This window comes from Dermochelys coriacea, chromosome 2, assembly GCF_009764565.3.
Source record: "Dermochelys coriacea isolate rDerCor1 chromosome 2, rDerCor1.pri.v4, whole genome shotgun sequence".
In the NCBI taxonomy this organism is placed as follows: Eukaryota; Metazoa; Chordata; order Testudines; family Dermochelyidae; genus Dermochelys; species Dermochelys coriacea.
In genome coordinates this window covers 267757737-267773321 of record NC_050069.1, presented here as the reverse complement: position 1 = coordinate 267773321, position 15585 = coordinate 267757737, and the positions used below count along the sequence as shown (strand labels likewise).

At 44.7% G+C, this 15585-nt stretch overlaps 1 protein-coding gene across 2 annotated transcripts in view; it reads right to left on the bottom strand.

Annotated features, from left to right (window-relative positions):
- Positions 1 to 375: 375 nt before the first annotated feature.
- Positions 376 to 15585, bottom strand: part of KLHL18 (kelch like family member 18) — a 37457-nt gene continuing 22247 nt past the window's right edge. Inside the window, exons 5-10 of one of the 2 annotated variants that reach the window (XM_038390586.2) lie at positions 13352 to 13512; positions 12906 to 13042; positions 10709 to 10931; positions 7840 to 7944; positions 6876 to 6987; positions 376 to 3898 (exon numbers count right to left, since the gene is read on the bottom strand). In XM_038390586.2, coding sequence (XP_038246514.1) covers positions 3512 to 3898; positions 6876 to 6987; positions 7840 to 7944; positions 10709 to 10931; positions 12906 to 13042; positions 13352 to 13512 — 1125 coding nt within the window. In that variant the 3' untranslated portion in view covers positions 376 to 3511. Of the gene's footprint in view, positions 3899 to 6875; positions 6988 to 7839; positions 7945 to 10708; positions 10947 to 12905; positions 13043 to 13351; positions 13513 to 15585 lie in introns of both variants that reach the window. The other variant, XM_038390585.2, reaches the window with a different exon arrangement.

The window sequence follows — 15585 nt, the reverse complement described above, 5'->3', positions numbered from 1 at the left end:
AAACGATCCTCTCCCCTAGAAGAGCAACCCCATGATTATCACTATAGTTGCTCTATGGAAGCGGGCACCAAATGACTCAATAACTGCTGAGTCTTGCTGTATCAATGCAACACCCCTGCTAAGAAAGACACGGAAACTCCGGTATTAATAGACAGGTCAATGGGCCCCTAAAGAAATCTGCTCAATCAGACCCCTGCTAGTGAGGCTTGGCTGAGAGTGGAAAACACAAGTTGGGAAGATGAACAGGACAGAAAGAAATTGCTATTTCCTTCCTTGCCACACACTTTACTTTCAAAAGCAAATAAACCTAAAATCCCTCCTTCCTCCGCCACACACACTCCTTCCCCAAGATACATAGTTTAGAAGCCTTGCAGCTAATGGCAAACAACAATTTTATTTTTCTACCACCTTTCAGCTCATGGCCTGAAAACTACCTTAGTCTTGATGCCGATGTTTAGAAAAAGTCTTAGCAGCATGGAAATGCCAAACAAATGTTTATCCTCAAGCATGATCCATTGGTTGGTAAATGTATACAAACAGGAAATAGATATCGATACCTAGACAGAGCACCCACATTTATAACCACACATGCTCATATTATACATCTACAATATACATGGTACCTGAATATAGAGACATCCACATCCACATCCACACCCAAAGTAAAAAAAAAAAAAAAAAAAAATCTAAGCAGCACTGAGGTTTTTGATATGAACAAAAAAACCAACAAAGCCCAGAAATTCAGACTCAGGACCCTGTTTGAAGAGATGCAGAGCACGCTCAGATCCCACTGAATGACAGAAATTAGGGTGCTCCAGGTCTGACAGGATCTGGCCCTTGAAGAGGAAGGTTCGAACATAAAAAAGCGCACACAAAAAGAAATGGACATATATTTATCATTCCCCCATGTCCCTTTGTGTCAATGGAAGAGATTAGTGTTTGAATACAGCGTCCTTCCCTTCCCAGCTGCTCATCCCATCAGAAGCCTGTGTTGGCGTTCTCGCAGACTGTGACCAGGGCTTCACTAAAGGATCATACAGGAGGAAGTAGGTTGAGAAGGAAGCCCTAGATTAGTGGCAGACCATATTCATGCAAGTGAAATACTGAAGAGCTAATAAATACATTTCACATCATTTTATAATATTATCCCCGAGTTCAAAGGGGTCTCTCCTAGGCCACACTGTCCTTCCCTTGTCCTGTTGCGTCTAGATATTGTATACACATAGGCCGTCAGTGTCATGCGTTACTCTAACCCGCTCTGATGTAAGTTAATGCAGAATGCTGGCTTCACGATTAGACTGACTAAAGTGGTCACAGACCTACTTGGATTTTGAAAACTTTGTTGCTTCTTGATTTAGCACAAAAGAAGGTTTCAAAGAACTGTCCTCCTCCCAGACATGAGAGAACTCTGACTACTTGTCCAGTTAGAATACACAACCATACCATGTGCGGGCCACTCACATTTACCTCAATCAAATCATTGTGGGATGATCTACTTCCAAAAAAGTGGCAAAGTTTGTAACCTTGAGACATTTAAAAAAAAAAATCATTGTAAAACCGCATCTCGGTGCCTGAAGTAGCTACAAGCAGCAATGTAGGACGAGACTCCAGCTTAGACTTGGACCCAATCATCCACTGTCCAGGTCTACAAAGGAGAACAGGCATCATAAAGGCATCTGACAAGTCTCCAGGGCAAAGGTGCAGGCGCGGAGACTCCAAAGCATCTCTTTGTCAGGTGGTACGTGCCACTGCAGCTGCAGTAAGAACACAAGGATCCATGTATCCTTTCCATTTGCAATCGTTAGAGAAGAGGAGAGACAGGGATATTAAAAAGGCAAAGAACCACGGAAGGGGTAGAGAACACCTCATCTGCCAGTGTAGGCTGCATGACAGGAAAACAACAGTGGTGAACATATGGGCACGGACTTCTGGGGAAAGACCAGACTGTCTGCTTGGTCGCTAATAGTCTTTCACATTCATCTCTCCTTTAAGTGAAGGATGTTGACAATTTCACACTTTTGCAACTGTCATTGTTTGGCTGTAAAAAGATGGCTGCATGGCTAGGTTAACAGAGCATCAACCAAGAGTGCTGTAAAGATCTTTCCAGTGTAGCTAAACAGAAAAAGCTAGACACTGATTTAACAAAACCTTCGGCTGTGCTGAAAGTTTGTGCATATGCGATTTTCCTGGGGCCCAAGTTATGTCCCTTGCACAAACTCTTATTGTCTATCCCTCGGCGTTATTCCTCTGTGAAGGCCCAGTCTGGTATTTGAGCTTTCTTAAGTGAATGGCAGCTGTCAAAACAGACCAACAACAGACACAAGAGCTCACAACACAGCAGGCCAAGTGCATATTTCAAAACCCACACAACATTTTTGTGAAATCAAAAACATCTGAATGCACAGCAGGATCTTTCCAAAACAAAGCACATGTGAGGTGCTACATGTTCATCTTTGCACAAAAGATCAAAAGGACAAATCTTGACCATACTGCAATCCAGCTGTTTCTAATATGTATTTTGGAAACCAACGCCTAAGTTTTGTGAAAGGAAAAAAGCTTTAAAACAGATTTAATTTAAAAAAAAAATCTGTATAATTAAACATTTTGGCAGTTTTCCTATTTAAATATAAGTTTGCTGCTAGTGTCATTTATATTCAATCTTTTTCTTCAGCAGTCTTTTAGAACTGTTAGATGTTTTAATTTTTTTTTTTTTTTTTTTTTTTTTTTTTTGAGAATTTGAGAGGGGAAAACATTTGTCATCCTCCCTTAATGCTTACCTCCAATTTTCCTGATTCAACAGAACAAAGTAAATTACATTCAAAAGAAGTAAATGAAATACACTGGTCATAGGGATAGATCCTCAGAAATTAAGAAGCTACGCATCTCCAAGGATTACTCCACACATGGGCTGCTAACAACCAATATTGGTGAGAAAGCCCCTCCTGTTTTATAAGGGTGGGTAAAATCCAACGTGCTTGGTAACTAAACAGAATAAACTGGACTGTTTGCAATACTCAAGCTACTGTAGTTAATAATAAACTGAATCGTGGCATTAAGGTCATTTGCCCTGAACATACTGCATACGCACTCGCTCCCACTGATCTGGTTAATATTAGTTTATGCAGGGTCAAACCAACATACAGACTGCTCCACTGCTTCCCAACAGCATAACCAGAATTAGACCTCATCTGGATCAATGCAGTACCTGAAGCAAAGGCTAGGAGAAGGAAGCATCTGCCTAGCCTTAGAGCCACGTAATGACTAGAGTGTGTGTGTGTGGGGGGGGAAGGGAGTAGGGGTTACACACACATGGTCTGAACGGTGAATTATTCAACTGTTGCAGAGCCTCAGCCCGGAAAAATTGCAGGGCGACTTTCTTTTGAACTGTTTGTGTTTGTGAATGACACTTGAGCATCTAGAAATGTACCTCTAGATAGATCCCATCACAAAACCCTCACTAAAGCTCTCCAGAGATTGTTGCTTGCTGTTGATGGCCACCAACGCTTCCTTCTCAGAGGGTGAGGAGCGGTACGCACCCCACACCAACCCCTCCCTCGTGGCACACCATAGGGGCCATGAATGTCCAGCGGTTGGTTTCTGGGTCATACATCTCCACCGAGCTCAGGTTGGACTGTCCGTCATAGCCACCCACGCAATACAGGCGGCCGCAGTTGGCTACCAGGGAGACGCGGCTCCGTCGGGTGTTCATCGGGACGATCAGGTACCACTGATCTGCCATGGAGCTGTACACCTCGGCGATGCTGAGGAAGCCGGACCCATCGTAGCCGCCACAGACAAACATCTTGCTGCCCAGGGAGGCGGCTCCATGCCGACACCGCTTGTTCAGCATGCTTGCGACGGGGTGCCACGTTGCTGTGTGATGGTTGTAGTACTCCACCTGCAGTTAAGAGAGTGTCAACACATTGAGGGATCCTGGCATTCAGAAACCTGTATTATGGGTTGCACATGGACAAGGAATGAGAGCTGCCCTTGAGCCTAGGTAAGTATATCACAGGTTTCAGAGTAGCAGCCGTGTTAGTCTGTATTTGCAAAAAGAAAAGGAGTACTTGTGGCACCTTAGAGACTAACAAATTTATTAGAGCATAAGCTTTCGTGAGCTACAGCTCACTTCATCGGATGCATCTGATGAAGTGAGCTGTAGCTCACGAAAGCTTATGCTCTAATAAATTTGTTAGTCTCTAAGGTGCCACAAGTACTCCTTTTCTTTAGGTAAGTATATGTCACTGAAGATAATTACAGGCAGACTCGGAAATTTTTATCATGACTTCACAGATTTAGAGTTTAAGGCAGAAAGGGACCATCAATTCATCTCGTCTGGCCTCCTGTTTAACACAGGTCACTAAATTTCATCCAGTTATACCTGTAAAAAGCCTGATAACTTGCACTTGGATAAAGCATCTTCCAGAAAGGCAGCTAGTCTTCGTTTGGAGATATGGCGGTGGTGACTCTACCACCTCCCTCAGTAGGTGGCGCCAATGGTTAATCACCCTCAGAGTTAAAAAAAAAGCAGGCCTAATGTCTAATTTGAAGTTGACTGGCTTCAGCTTTCAGTCATTCTTGCTAACCTTTCTTATGGCTTATAGAAGCATAGAATCGTAGGGGTGGAACAGGTCATCTAGTCCAGCCCCGACACGCTAGAGGCACGCTAGACCATCCCTGACAGGTGTTTGTCTTACCTCATTCTTTAAAAACTCCAATGATAGGGATTCCACAGCCTCCAATGGGACTCTATTCCCATGCCTAAGTATCCTTATAGTTGGAAAGTTTTCCTAATATATAACCTAAATCTTCCTTGCTTACAGACTAAGCCCATTACTTTTTGTTCTTCATGTCCACCAAAGGTAGGACAATTGATTTTTGTCCTCTTTATAACGGCCCTTAACATATTTGAGGATTTATCAGGCCCTCCCACCCCCACACAGTCTCCTTTTCACAAGAAACAACATGCCCAGTGTTTTTTAATCTTTCCTCTGAACCTTACGTCAGGTTTTCGAAACCTTTTATCATTTTTGTTGCTCTCCTCTGGACTCTCTCCAGTCTGTCCACATCTTTCTTAAAGTGTGGTGCCTAAAACTGGACAATACTCCAACTGAGGCCTCACCTGCGCTGACTAGACTGGGACAATCACTTCCTGTGTCTTATATACGACACTCCTATTAATACACTCCAGAATGATATTTACCTTTTTTGCAACTATCACATTGTTGGCTCCTATTCAATTTGTAATCCCCTATAACCCCCAGTTCCTTTTCTGCAGTACAATTGCCTAGCCAGTTATTCCCCATTCTGTAGTTGAGCATTGGATTTTTCCTTCCTAAGTATACTACTTTGCACTTGTCTTTATTGAATTACATCGTGTTGTTTTCAGACAATTCACCAGTTTATTAAGGTGATTTTGATTTCTAATCTTGTCCTCCGAAGTGCTTGCAACCCCTCCCAGCTTGGCGCCATTGGCAAATTTTATAAGCAAGCTTCCTACTCCATTATCCAAGTCATTAATAAAAATATGGAACAGCACCAGACCCAGGACAGACCTCTGCTGGACCCCACTAGATATGTCCTCCCAGACTGACAGTGAACATTCATAATCACTCTTTGAGTATGGTTTTTCAACCAGTTGTGCACTCCCACCTTGTAATAATTTTATCTAGACTTGTACGAGGACAACTTGGATCTCAAAATAGTTTTTCAACAAGAAAATAGGGTGACCAGAATGTATCTGTGGCAGCTCCGGAGTGCATGGTCCATCACCCTTCTTCTTGAACTGCAGCGTTAGACCTAACTGACGGAGCTCAAGGAAGAATATGGCAAAGTCGTGGTCCAGGCAGGCCAATATGTTAGCCCAGATTCAGCTTTTGGGCATCCCAGGCTGCCAGACAATAAGATTTTTCCTAATCTGCTAGGGAAGGCAGTAATAGTCAATATTACAGCCCAGTCTACAGGCTGGGCCTCCAATTGACAAGCTAATGTTCCAAGAGCAGTTAATGGGTGGCAAGACTCATTCAGATACAACAAACCACACTTCTGTTCTCAGTGGGGCAGAAGAGATCCCCCATAACAGACTTTTCTGAATAAAAAAAAAATATAAGGAAGTCTGTAAGTTAGGACTGAGACTGGAATCAGACTAGGAATAGAATCATAGAATCATAGAATATCAGGGTTGGAAGGGACCCCAGAAGGTCATCTAGTCCAACCCCCTGCTCAAAGCAGGACCAAGTCCCAGTTAAATCATCCTAGCCAGGGCTTGGTCAAGCCTGACCTTAAAAACCTCTAAGGTAGGAGATTCTACCACCTCCCTAGGTAACGCATAATAGCAGCTCTGTCCTGCATGCTCAGCTCCCACTACCTTCTGAGTTTGTTTAACGGTCACAGTAGTTTCTGAAATGACATCCTACAAACAGGCAAAGAAAGCAGATGTAACAAATGTAGGCATCTGGGAATTTTAATGGTGCTTGAAACACTAAGGACCAAAGACACGAGGCTGGCTAAAATGATTTACTAAATAAAGAGGGAGGAAATGGTGAGAACAGAGTCGACTTGTGCAGCAGTCTCACTTCTGGAAAGAGGCTCAATTCTTGGCTCAGGCCAGAAGTGACCAGGAGTTGCACTCTCTCAGTCTAGCCTCTAGTGGGTATTTGTTTGGCTCAGTTAGCGGTCCTGCTCAGGGATCATCCAGAACTAGATCAACAGGTGACATTAAAGATAAGGAACTGTATGCTTAGATTAGGGAGCTGTGTGAACTTTCCCACCTGCCCTTTTACTGATCTCTGGTCAGTGCTATTAGTACAACTTCATCAGCACAAAGTTACAAGAAATCAACGTGGTGCAGAACTGGCTCTGAGATTCAGACTTACACTGCTGAAAATTTGTAAACCGTCGTGCCCTCCAGACACATAGATCCTGCCTTCGAACACGGTGACTCCAGCTGCGCTGCGATTCGAACTCATGGGAGTCGCTACCGTCCACCTTGCCAAGAGACAAGAAACAGCAGAAGTGCAAGAGTCTCTTCCTTCCATAGGCAGAGCATATGTATCTCCACATAAACACATTCAATGAGCTGCTTCATGGATTATACAAAGCTTTCAGGAGACCCAGAAGCCTTTCAGGTACTGAGTTTCTAGTACTTTTCACTCCACGATCTATAAGCTCTGAACAAGGCCCTTCGTTCTCAGATTTTATTTTGTTTAAAAAAACAAAAAATTTCCCTAGAATTTATCAGTGTTTACTATAAAGATTAATAATTGGGTGAATACCAGCACAATAAATTAGCTTCACTGATTATTGGGTAAACACTGGAGTTAATATTGGGGAACGGAGAACAGAAAAAAGCAATATAGGGAAAAGGAAGAGTATTGAAAGTAAAAATAACAATGCTGTGGTTTATTTCATGAACTGTATGTTAACAGGACATACACATGTGTCTTAGACTATGTCATCTTACTTTAACAGTCTTGCATTTAAACTTCAACTATTTGGATATTAACAAATAGATCTCTCATGTAATATATTGAATTTTCTTAACACAAATCGGTATTTCCATGTACCTGAATGGTCCAAAATTTAGGTGGGGGGAAAAGAAAAATCAGTAAAAACTGAAAACGAAGGGCCTTAGCTCTGTATCAAAGCTTTACTCCATTCACTTCTCTTAAGTGAGTGCGCATGGTTTGAAGCCAAATATAGTTGCTATACAGGAAATAAGTTTTTCAGCATATTGTAGTTCATCCGTTTTAAAAACAGTGCTCTCAGCTGTTACTTCTATGCTTCAGAAGAAGGGTAGAACCCAGTGGGAGAAGCAGTAGTACGTTTAGAAGCTCTTACTTGTCTGTTTCTGGTGAGTACATCTCCACGGAGTTGAGGGACGAGTTTCCATCATACCCACCGCATACATAGATCTGCCCATCCAGCACTACTGTTCCCATTGCGCTGCAATGAATGCACAACACCAGGTTAGATCGCTTTGGGCAAATGATACATGTTGAATTATGAAACACATTTTTTCAACATATCTTGGCTGACACTGGTGGATAAAACAGCTTAACAAGTTTGACAATCAGGTCGATAGATACAGCTACTGAACTACATATTTATATAGCCTCCATGATCATAGAATCTGGCTAACACGGAGATGTTCACGAATAAAGTCAACTGCAGCCAATTAGAAAACAGCTTGAGAGATGTAGAGAAATTGTTTATAACATTCTGCAAATGCGCCTCAACCCTGCCCTGAAAGACTCAACTCTAGGGAGTGTAACATTTAGTCTTTGCGCCTTTTTAACTCTATCAAGTGTGGCTACCCGTGGAGCTGACTGGTGCCAGAGGTTTTGCAAACTAGGAAGTGGTTTAAGATGGCCAACTCAACCGAGCACATTTTGGTCACTATTGACCTAATATGGAATCAACCAACCAGCCTATTAGTGAAAGACTCAGTATCCCATTACCGGTCTGCTAAACTACTTGTCTGGCCCCACAGTAACAGACCTTTAACGCCACAATGTAATGTCCCAATACATATGTCCCCTTTTGTTCCCAAACTACTTCCAAATCCTATCCCAAAATACAAACCTTACCCCAAGAAGAGTTTTGGCCCTGAAAAGGGAGATGTGCCATAGACTCCATGAAGTCCACTAGGGACTTTGCTCTTGAGATTGATTTTGTGTGGAAGATGCTCAGATACTATGGTGATGGGCTTCAGTATAAAACCCTTATATAGACAGCAACTGCTTTATTGTACCAGTGTCACCTCCATTAAGTTGGTCACCCCTCCACTGTATTTGACGGTTAAACATCTGGCTCACAATGCACGTTAAGGAATGAGACAATGGGATAATGGAATTCCACCTTCAAATTAAACCTTCAGCTTCACATTTATGTTGTTCCACCACCTTCCTCTTAGCACTCATCTTGCAATGAGAAAACCATTATGGACTGCAAAAGCCAAGCTCTTGGATACAATCCTTCAGGTGCACTCTGCTCTGTGTAAAACACCCTCTTATGGACACCCACTCTGCTTCGCTTCAAAAGACTAAGTTTTAGCGAGGATGAAATGACAACACTCTCATGATGCACACTCCAGTAAAGTGCAAGCAGAACAGGATCCTCATGGCAGGGTTGTAACCCAGAAGGTTGTTTAGGGGATTAGCAAACTCAGCTGCTCCGTTACTTGTGCAAAGAGCAGAATAAGCCTGCTACGGAAGAAAAGCATTCGTCTTATTGTGGGAAAAGCTCCCTACAAGTAACCTCATAGCTACGGAAAAACAGCTTTCCTACTAGAGATTATGATGTGCGTGGAAATGGTTTCAGGACTTTACACTCAAGATCGTCCCTGGAGCCAGACCTAAAGTCTTGGCCGTCTACCAGTCTGAACAGGGCTTACTTGGCACAACCCGCTTAACTCCTGGACTGTGCACTACACATTTTAAATTGTATTTGCTTGCACACAGCAGCTAACCACCCTGAATGAGCGCAATCCCAGCAGAATCGCACTGGTGCCACCAAGTATCCGGGTTACACACAGAATTTCAAGCAACAAGATACAAGCAATATACTCTTCCCAAGTGATTAGCATTTGAAACCACATTAAAATAAGGCACAAACAATTATGGGGAAGACATGCTGCAAAGCTAGCAGAAGCGGACAATTTAAGAACGCTCAGTGACCGAGGAGCAGCAAAAAGAAACCAGAGTAAAAACACTGGAAGCCACAAACACGTTTAAATTTGGAAGGAGACAGACGAGCCACAGGCTGCTGCGGAGAGAGGGACAGTGCTGCCATGAGAGTTAATAGGTGGGTTTTTACATTGTTGACCACATAATGCAGTGTGCTTTTCCAAGTGCCACCACAACATAATTCCTAGGTTGGTGTGAACTGAACCAACTTCCCCTTGCTCAGCATATAAACCACCAGCTCTTCCGCTCAGCGATAAAATCACTCAGGACTCATTTTGCAAAGCCTGGACTGCAAGCCCTGCATTGTGTAAATTGACTGCACTTTCCAGTGGAGGAGTCTATATGCTCAGCAATGCATGAGTGCACCAGAGAGACAGAAGACCCAAGTGTCCATCACCCTGCCTGGCAGTGAATGAGTGTTCCCTACAACACATTTTCCACTGCTTTATCCAGTCTAGTTTTAAAAAAGTCCCAAGAAACATGGCTTCCGCTAGTTCCTTTGGGAATCTATTCCACATCCTTATAGATCTACCAGCAATTCTCTCTGATAATCAGCCTGTCTGCCCTGTCTCAGTTTCATCTTATTTTTCTTTGTGCCACCACAAATAATTCTCCCTCAGACGCTGACACCAATAGAGTTCTTTCTCCGCCCTTGGTCACTGTGTGGCCACACCATACATATGTAGCTCTTCATATCTTTCCTCGTACATCAATCCCTCTAGACTCGTGCTGATGTTCTCTGAACTCCCTCCAGTGAGTCATTCTGGTAAAGAGGAGCCCAGAACAGAATGTAACATTCCAAGTATGCTTGCACTAGAGCTATGCAAAGAGCAACTACTCCCTTCCTGTTCCATTCTTTTAATCTTTTTCCTACTGTATCGCCCTACAGATTCTGATCTCCCCGGTCACCTCAGCCATTTTCAGCACTACTGATGCCTAGATTTTTCCCTGCCCTTGTGAACATTTCATCTCTTCCCCCCCCTCAAATTCTTTGTACAGAACAGAGTGTATGTCTCACATACCTTCGTTTGCTGTTCATGCTTCCTACTTTGGACCAAGAATCCATCTCTGGGTTGTAAACTTCCACTGTACTCAGTCTTAACTGGCCATCGTATCCACCAATGGCATACAAGAGTCCATTCACCACAGCCACACCCACTCGGCTGCGTGCCGTCGTCATCGGCTGGCACTTCTCCCAGTGATTTGCAATGGGGTCGAAGACTTCCACCACGTTCAGTGAATCACCTGCATAAAAATTTGCTACTCAAATTAAAAAAAGTGACAGATTTTTTTTTGTGTGGAGTCTCTGCTGAACGGGGGCAAAAGCAGAAAGCGATGGACTTTTCCCATCTGTTCATCCATGCAAGGAAGGATGATGGGAATACAGGGTTCACGCTCTGAGTGTTAAGGAAAAAACCTGAGCTCTATGCCTTGAGTATCTGTAGGGATGGCCTGTGCAGGTGGCAGTAGGGAAGGGATCTTGCCCCCAAGGCCAAGGGATGGTAGTGGAGCCTCTAAATGGTCCCTACTCGAGTCTCCGGGTTGGCGTAGCCTCCTCAGCCCTGGCCTGGCCACATTCCTAAATAAATGTTAGCAGGTGCCAGAATACCCCATCAGCACATCAGCCCCATCTCCACCCAGCCCCGATGGGGAACTGCTCAACACTGGAAGGAGTTCCTGTAAATCTGGGCTCCGCAATCCAAACTGTTTGCGGACTCCTTACACCCTGCCCCTGCAATCAAACTGCCGGCAGGATCCTCAGAGCGGGTAGCAAGCTTTGGAACTTAACAACATCACAGGGGCCAGTCGACTCCCTGGAATCACAGCAGCACCATTCCCGCATGGCTGACCTCATCCTTCTAGGGTACGGAATCCAGGCCTGAGGCACCCCTGTAGTATGTGTGTGTTCACTGGATCCATGGCATTAGTGGGCTGCTGCATGGCATTCGTCCTATTTTAAAAGCGATTGTAAGTTTCCTGGGTTTACGCAGGCTGATCATGGGCCTATAGAATTATGATAAAGTCCAGTTTATCCGAGATCCTACTAGCTGAACCTCCGCATTATCAAATCCCTTCTTTGTCCCCCGTGGCTCTCACGATGGGGGACAAGGCAAGGGTTTGGATAACTGGAAGGCTCAGCTCACTGAGCAGAGACCCCTGTCCAGGACTGCGAGGAGGACGAGTCCCCGGCCAGAGGGGAGGCTGCCCTGCTGCTGAACGGCTCCTGTGACAGTGCAGGGAACCCGCTGCAGCCTGGCAGTCCTGGAAGGGAATGAGCGGGGCAGTGACAGCAGAGCTGCAGAGGGCTCCTTCCTCTGCTGCAGGGCCGCTGACATCTGATCCCTGCAGGCACCAGGTGCAGGGAAGGCTGCAGTCCTGGCGGAGCAAAGTCCTGGTCGGGGATCTCTGCTCTGCCTCACCCCTTCGGGTCTGAAAGGCTTGGACGTCAATGGCTCTGTGGCAGCACAGCGAGCCCTCTGCAACCCCAGTGTCATGGGAGCAAACAAGCAGGGCAGTGCAGAGACCCCTGGCCAGGACTGCGAGGAAGAGGCTCCTGTCCTCTCGACCATCCAAACTCCTGATTAGTTGAATAAAACTTGTATTAATGGGATAATAGGGAGCATACTGTCCTTGGAGTGACTCCATGTGTACCTGAATCAAAGAGAAGCTGAACAACTAACACATGCTCTTGTTCCCACAATGAAGCCTTGCCTGGCATGAGCCATGTTTTCACGGTCAAGGTACAACAGAAAGGTTCATAATGGAAATGGAAACAGCCTTTACTACAGAGGCTTGACTTCTTTGAAACAGACCAAAGAGCACGGCAATTATTTTACCTGTTGTACGCTTGAATGCAATGCATTAATGCTGCCAATACGTTCTTCTATTACTGCCTTCAGGGTTCTCCACACTTACACTGGAGCCCGTAATTTTAAAGAGATGAACACAACAAGTTGGTGCAGTTTCACACACACACTGGAAACAATATCCCTGAGCAATCCACCCAGCATTTCTAGAGTGAAAAACGTTCAACCGACAACAGCCCCCTTCAGCATTCTGTCGGCGGGATTGCCTGAGTGTCAGCAAAGGGCTACAGAAAAGGGAAGAGCAGGAGAGACCGCTCAATGTTTTACAGGTGAAGAATGAAGTTTACAATCTGATGCCATTACTCAATGTACTCATCACTGGGTAGCTGTGGGAAGTGGATATGCAAGGTACCTGCTGAATTAAGACCTCCAACAGCATAAATCAATCCTGCGATCGATGTGCAGCACCGGGGACGCGTCTTGAATGCCGGGAGGTGCGGCCGGCGTTCTGGCATTAGGTGATAGTCTTTTGCTTCATCCACCAGGTCCCTGAAATTAAGACCAAACATTAGAATGATAGTTTGGTGGGTCTTGGGACCACCATCCAAACTGGTCCCTCTGCTGAGGTCACCAATGATTATGTTAACTGATCTCTTCTCTACCCTGCAGAGCTAATCCTTCCAGATGCTGGCTTAGCCACGTCAGCAGGGCAGTATGAGGGAATCAATCTTCTCCTGCATGTGACACTCCCACTGCATGGAGAGAGGATTTCAGGCTCTGAGACAGCCAATCCAACACACTATCAGCACGGAGGCCCACACACACTGGACAACTCCTGAATAGCCCACAAGCGCTCACCGGCATTTGTGGCAGCAGCGGACAAGGTCATCTTGTTGCACACGGTCAGTGAGGAACTGAGGTCGACAAAGGGGCAGTCGGATTTTGGACAGTAGCTCAGGTAAGCAGGGTTCCCTCTGATCTCGCTCGTACCGGACCCAGGCTAACGCAGCTTCGAATACCTGCCAGAAGAGAGAGGAGCCATTTCTTTGGTAGGTCTCTGGTTTCGGGAAGATATGAGATTTTGTTTTTTCTGTCCTGAAGCAGCTCACAAAAGGCGGGATGAAGACAAACTTGAATAGATGGACTGTAATAAAAGGAACATCTCGCCAAAGTGCACAGGTGATCAGGAAAACAGAAGTCACGAGGGATCTAGAGCAAAGACACTAACACTTTGCCACTCAGAGCCCAGCATGTCTCCACTAACACCCAGCTCACCTTATTATTCCTTCCCCATTCTTAGCATACACCTTTCAATCACAGAGGCCATCAATGCCGTTCCTGAATTCACCAGAGGGGTCCACTATAACGCAGGGCATTCTTCATAAGGGCCCAGATTTGGAATTAATTCCCCACCCATTGGTCTGAAATAGCCCCAGTGTGTTGACCTTATGGGCATGCAGCTGAGAGCTTCCATTTCAGGGGCCATTGGTCTAACCAGGCTGTTGCCACTGCATCCAGAGATCCTGCTGGGCTGATCAGCAGTAGATAAGGATTTCAACCGAGGTGTCCACAATACTGATGTGGAACAGCATTAATGCCTTGAAGGCCAACAGTTTACACAGTTCGGCCCCCTTCTCCCAAGAACTGAACTAAGAGATTACCAGAAAAAGTTTTGCTTTGTAAACATCCGATTATTGGCATTTGTGGTTACTGCTGCCACCTTGTGGTGTAACCCTGCCACTAAGCATCACGCACACATGCTAAATATTGGGTTGTCATGGAAAAAATTTGGATAGCCAGACACATCGTTTCCAAGTCTTTCATTTACACTGGACAAAGCCAGAATCTCTCACTTCCATTCTCTAGAGGTTTCTAGCATGAAGTATTTCTCCAACAGATCAGCTGGTAAGTCATATCTTTAAATGCAACTTGCACCCCAGAAGACCCCAAAACGTTGTACAGTAGAACCTCAGCATTACGATCACCTTGGGATTGGAGGTTGTTTGTAACGCTGAACAAAACGTTATGGTTGTTCCTTCAAAAGTTTACAACTGAACACTGACTTAATTCCAGCTTGAAACTTTACTATGCAGAAGAAAAATGAGGCTTTTAACCATCTTAATTTAAACAAAACTAGCACAGGAACCATTTCCTTACCTTGTCAAATCGTTTTTTTAAAATTTTCCCTGTATTTTTTAGTAGGTTACATTTAACAGAGTACTGAACTTCATTTGCTTTTTTTCGTCTCTGTTGCTCTCTGATTGTGTACTTCCAGTTCCAAATGAGGCATGTGGTTGACCAATCAGTTCATAACTCTGGTGTTCGTAACTCTGAGGTTCTACTGTACAACTCAACTGTATGCTGCACCACACTAAAGTGCAACTATCTCGGAGGTGGAAGGTGGCAGCCAGCATGCTGCACAACGGTTAGAAGGGAAACGGTCACCAAGGACTTTGCCGCTCACAAGGAGAGTCATGGGATCATAACTGCTTCACACAGCAGGGAGGACCTCTTGTTTTAAAATCCTATGAAAGATACGAAGCTTGCCTCAGAAGAAGGTGGCTTGATTTGAGCATGCGTGAAAGTTGAACAAAAGGTTCTAAGGAGATAAGACGATTCAGACCTGATGCTTATACATAAGAACATAAGAGCGGCCATACGGGGTCAGATCAAAGGTCCATCCAGCCCAGTATCCTGTCTACCGACAGAGGCCAATGCCCGGTGCCCCAGAGGGAGTGAACCTAACAGCTAATGGTCAATTGATCCCTCTCCTGCTATCCATCTCCACCCTCTGACAAACAGAGGCTAGGGACACCATTCCTTACCCATCCTGGCTAATAGCCATTAGTGGACTTAACCTCCATGAATTTATCCAGTTCTCTTTTAAACCCAGTTATAGTCCTAGCCTTCACAACCTCCTCAGGCAAGGAGTTCCACAGATTGACTGTGCGCTGAATGAAGACGAACTTCCTTTTATTTGTTTTAAACCGGCTACCCATTAATTTCCTTTGTTAGCCCCTAGTTCTTATATTATGTGAACGAGTAAATAACTTTTCCTTATTCACTTTCTCCATACCACTCATGATTTTATA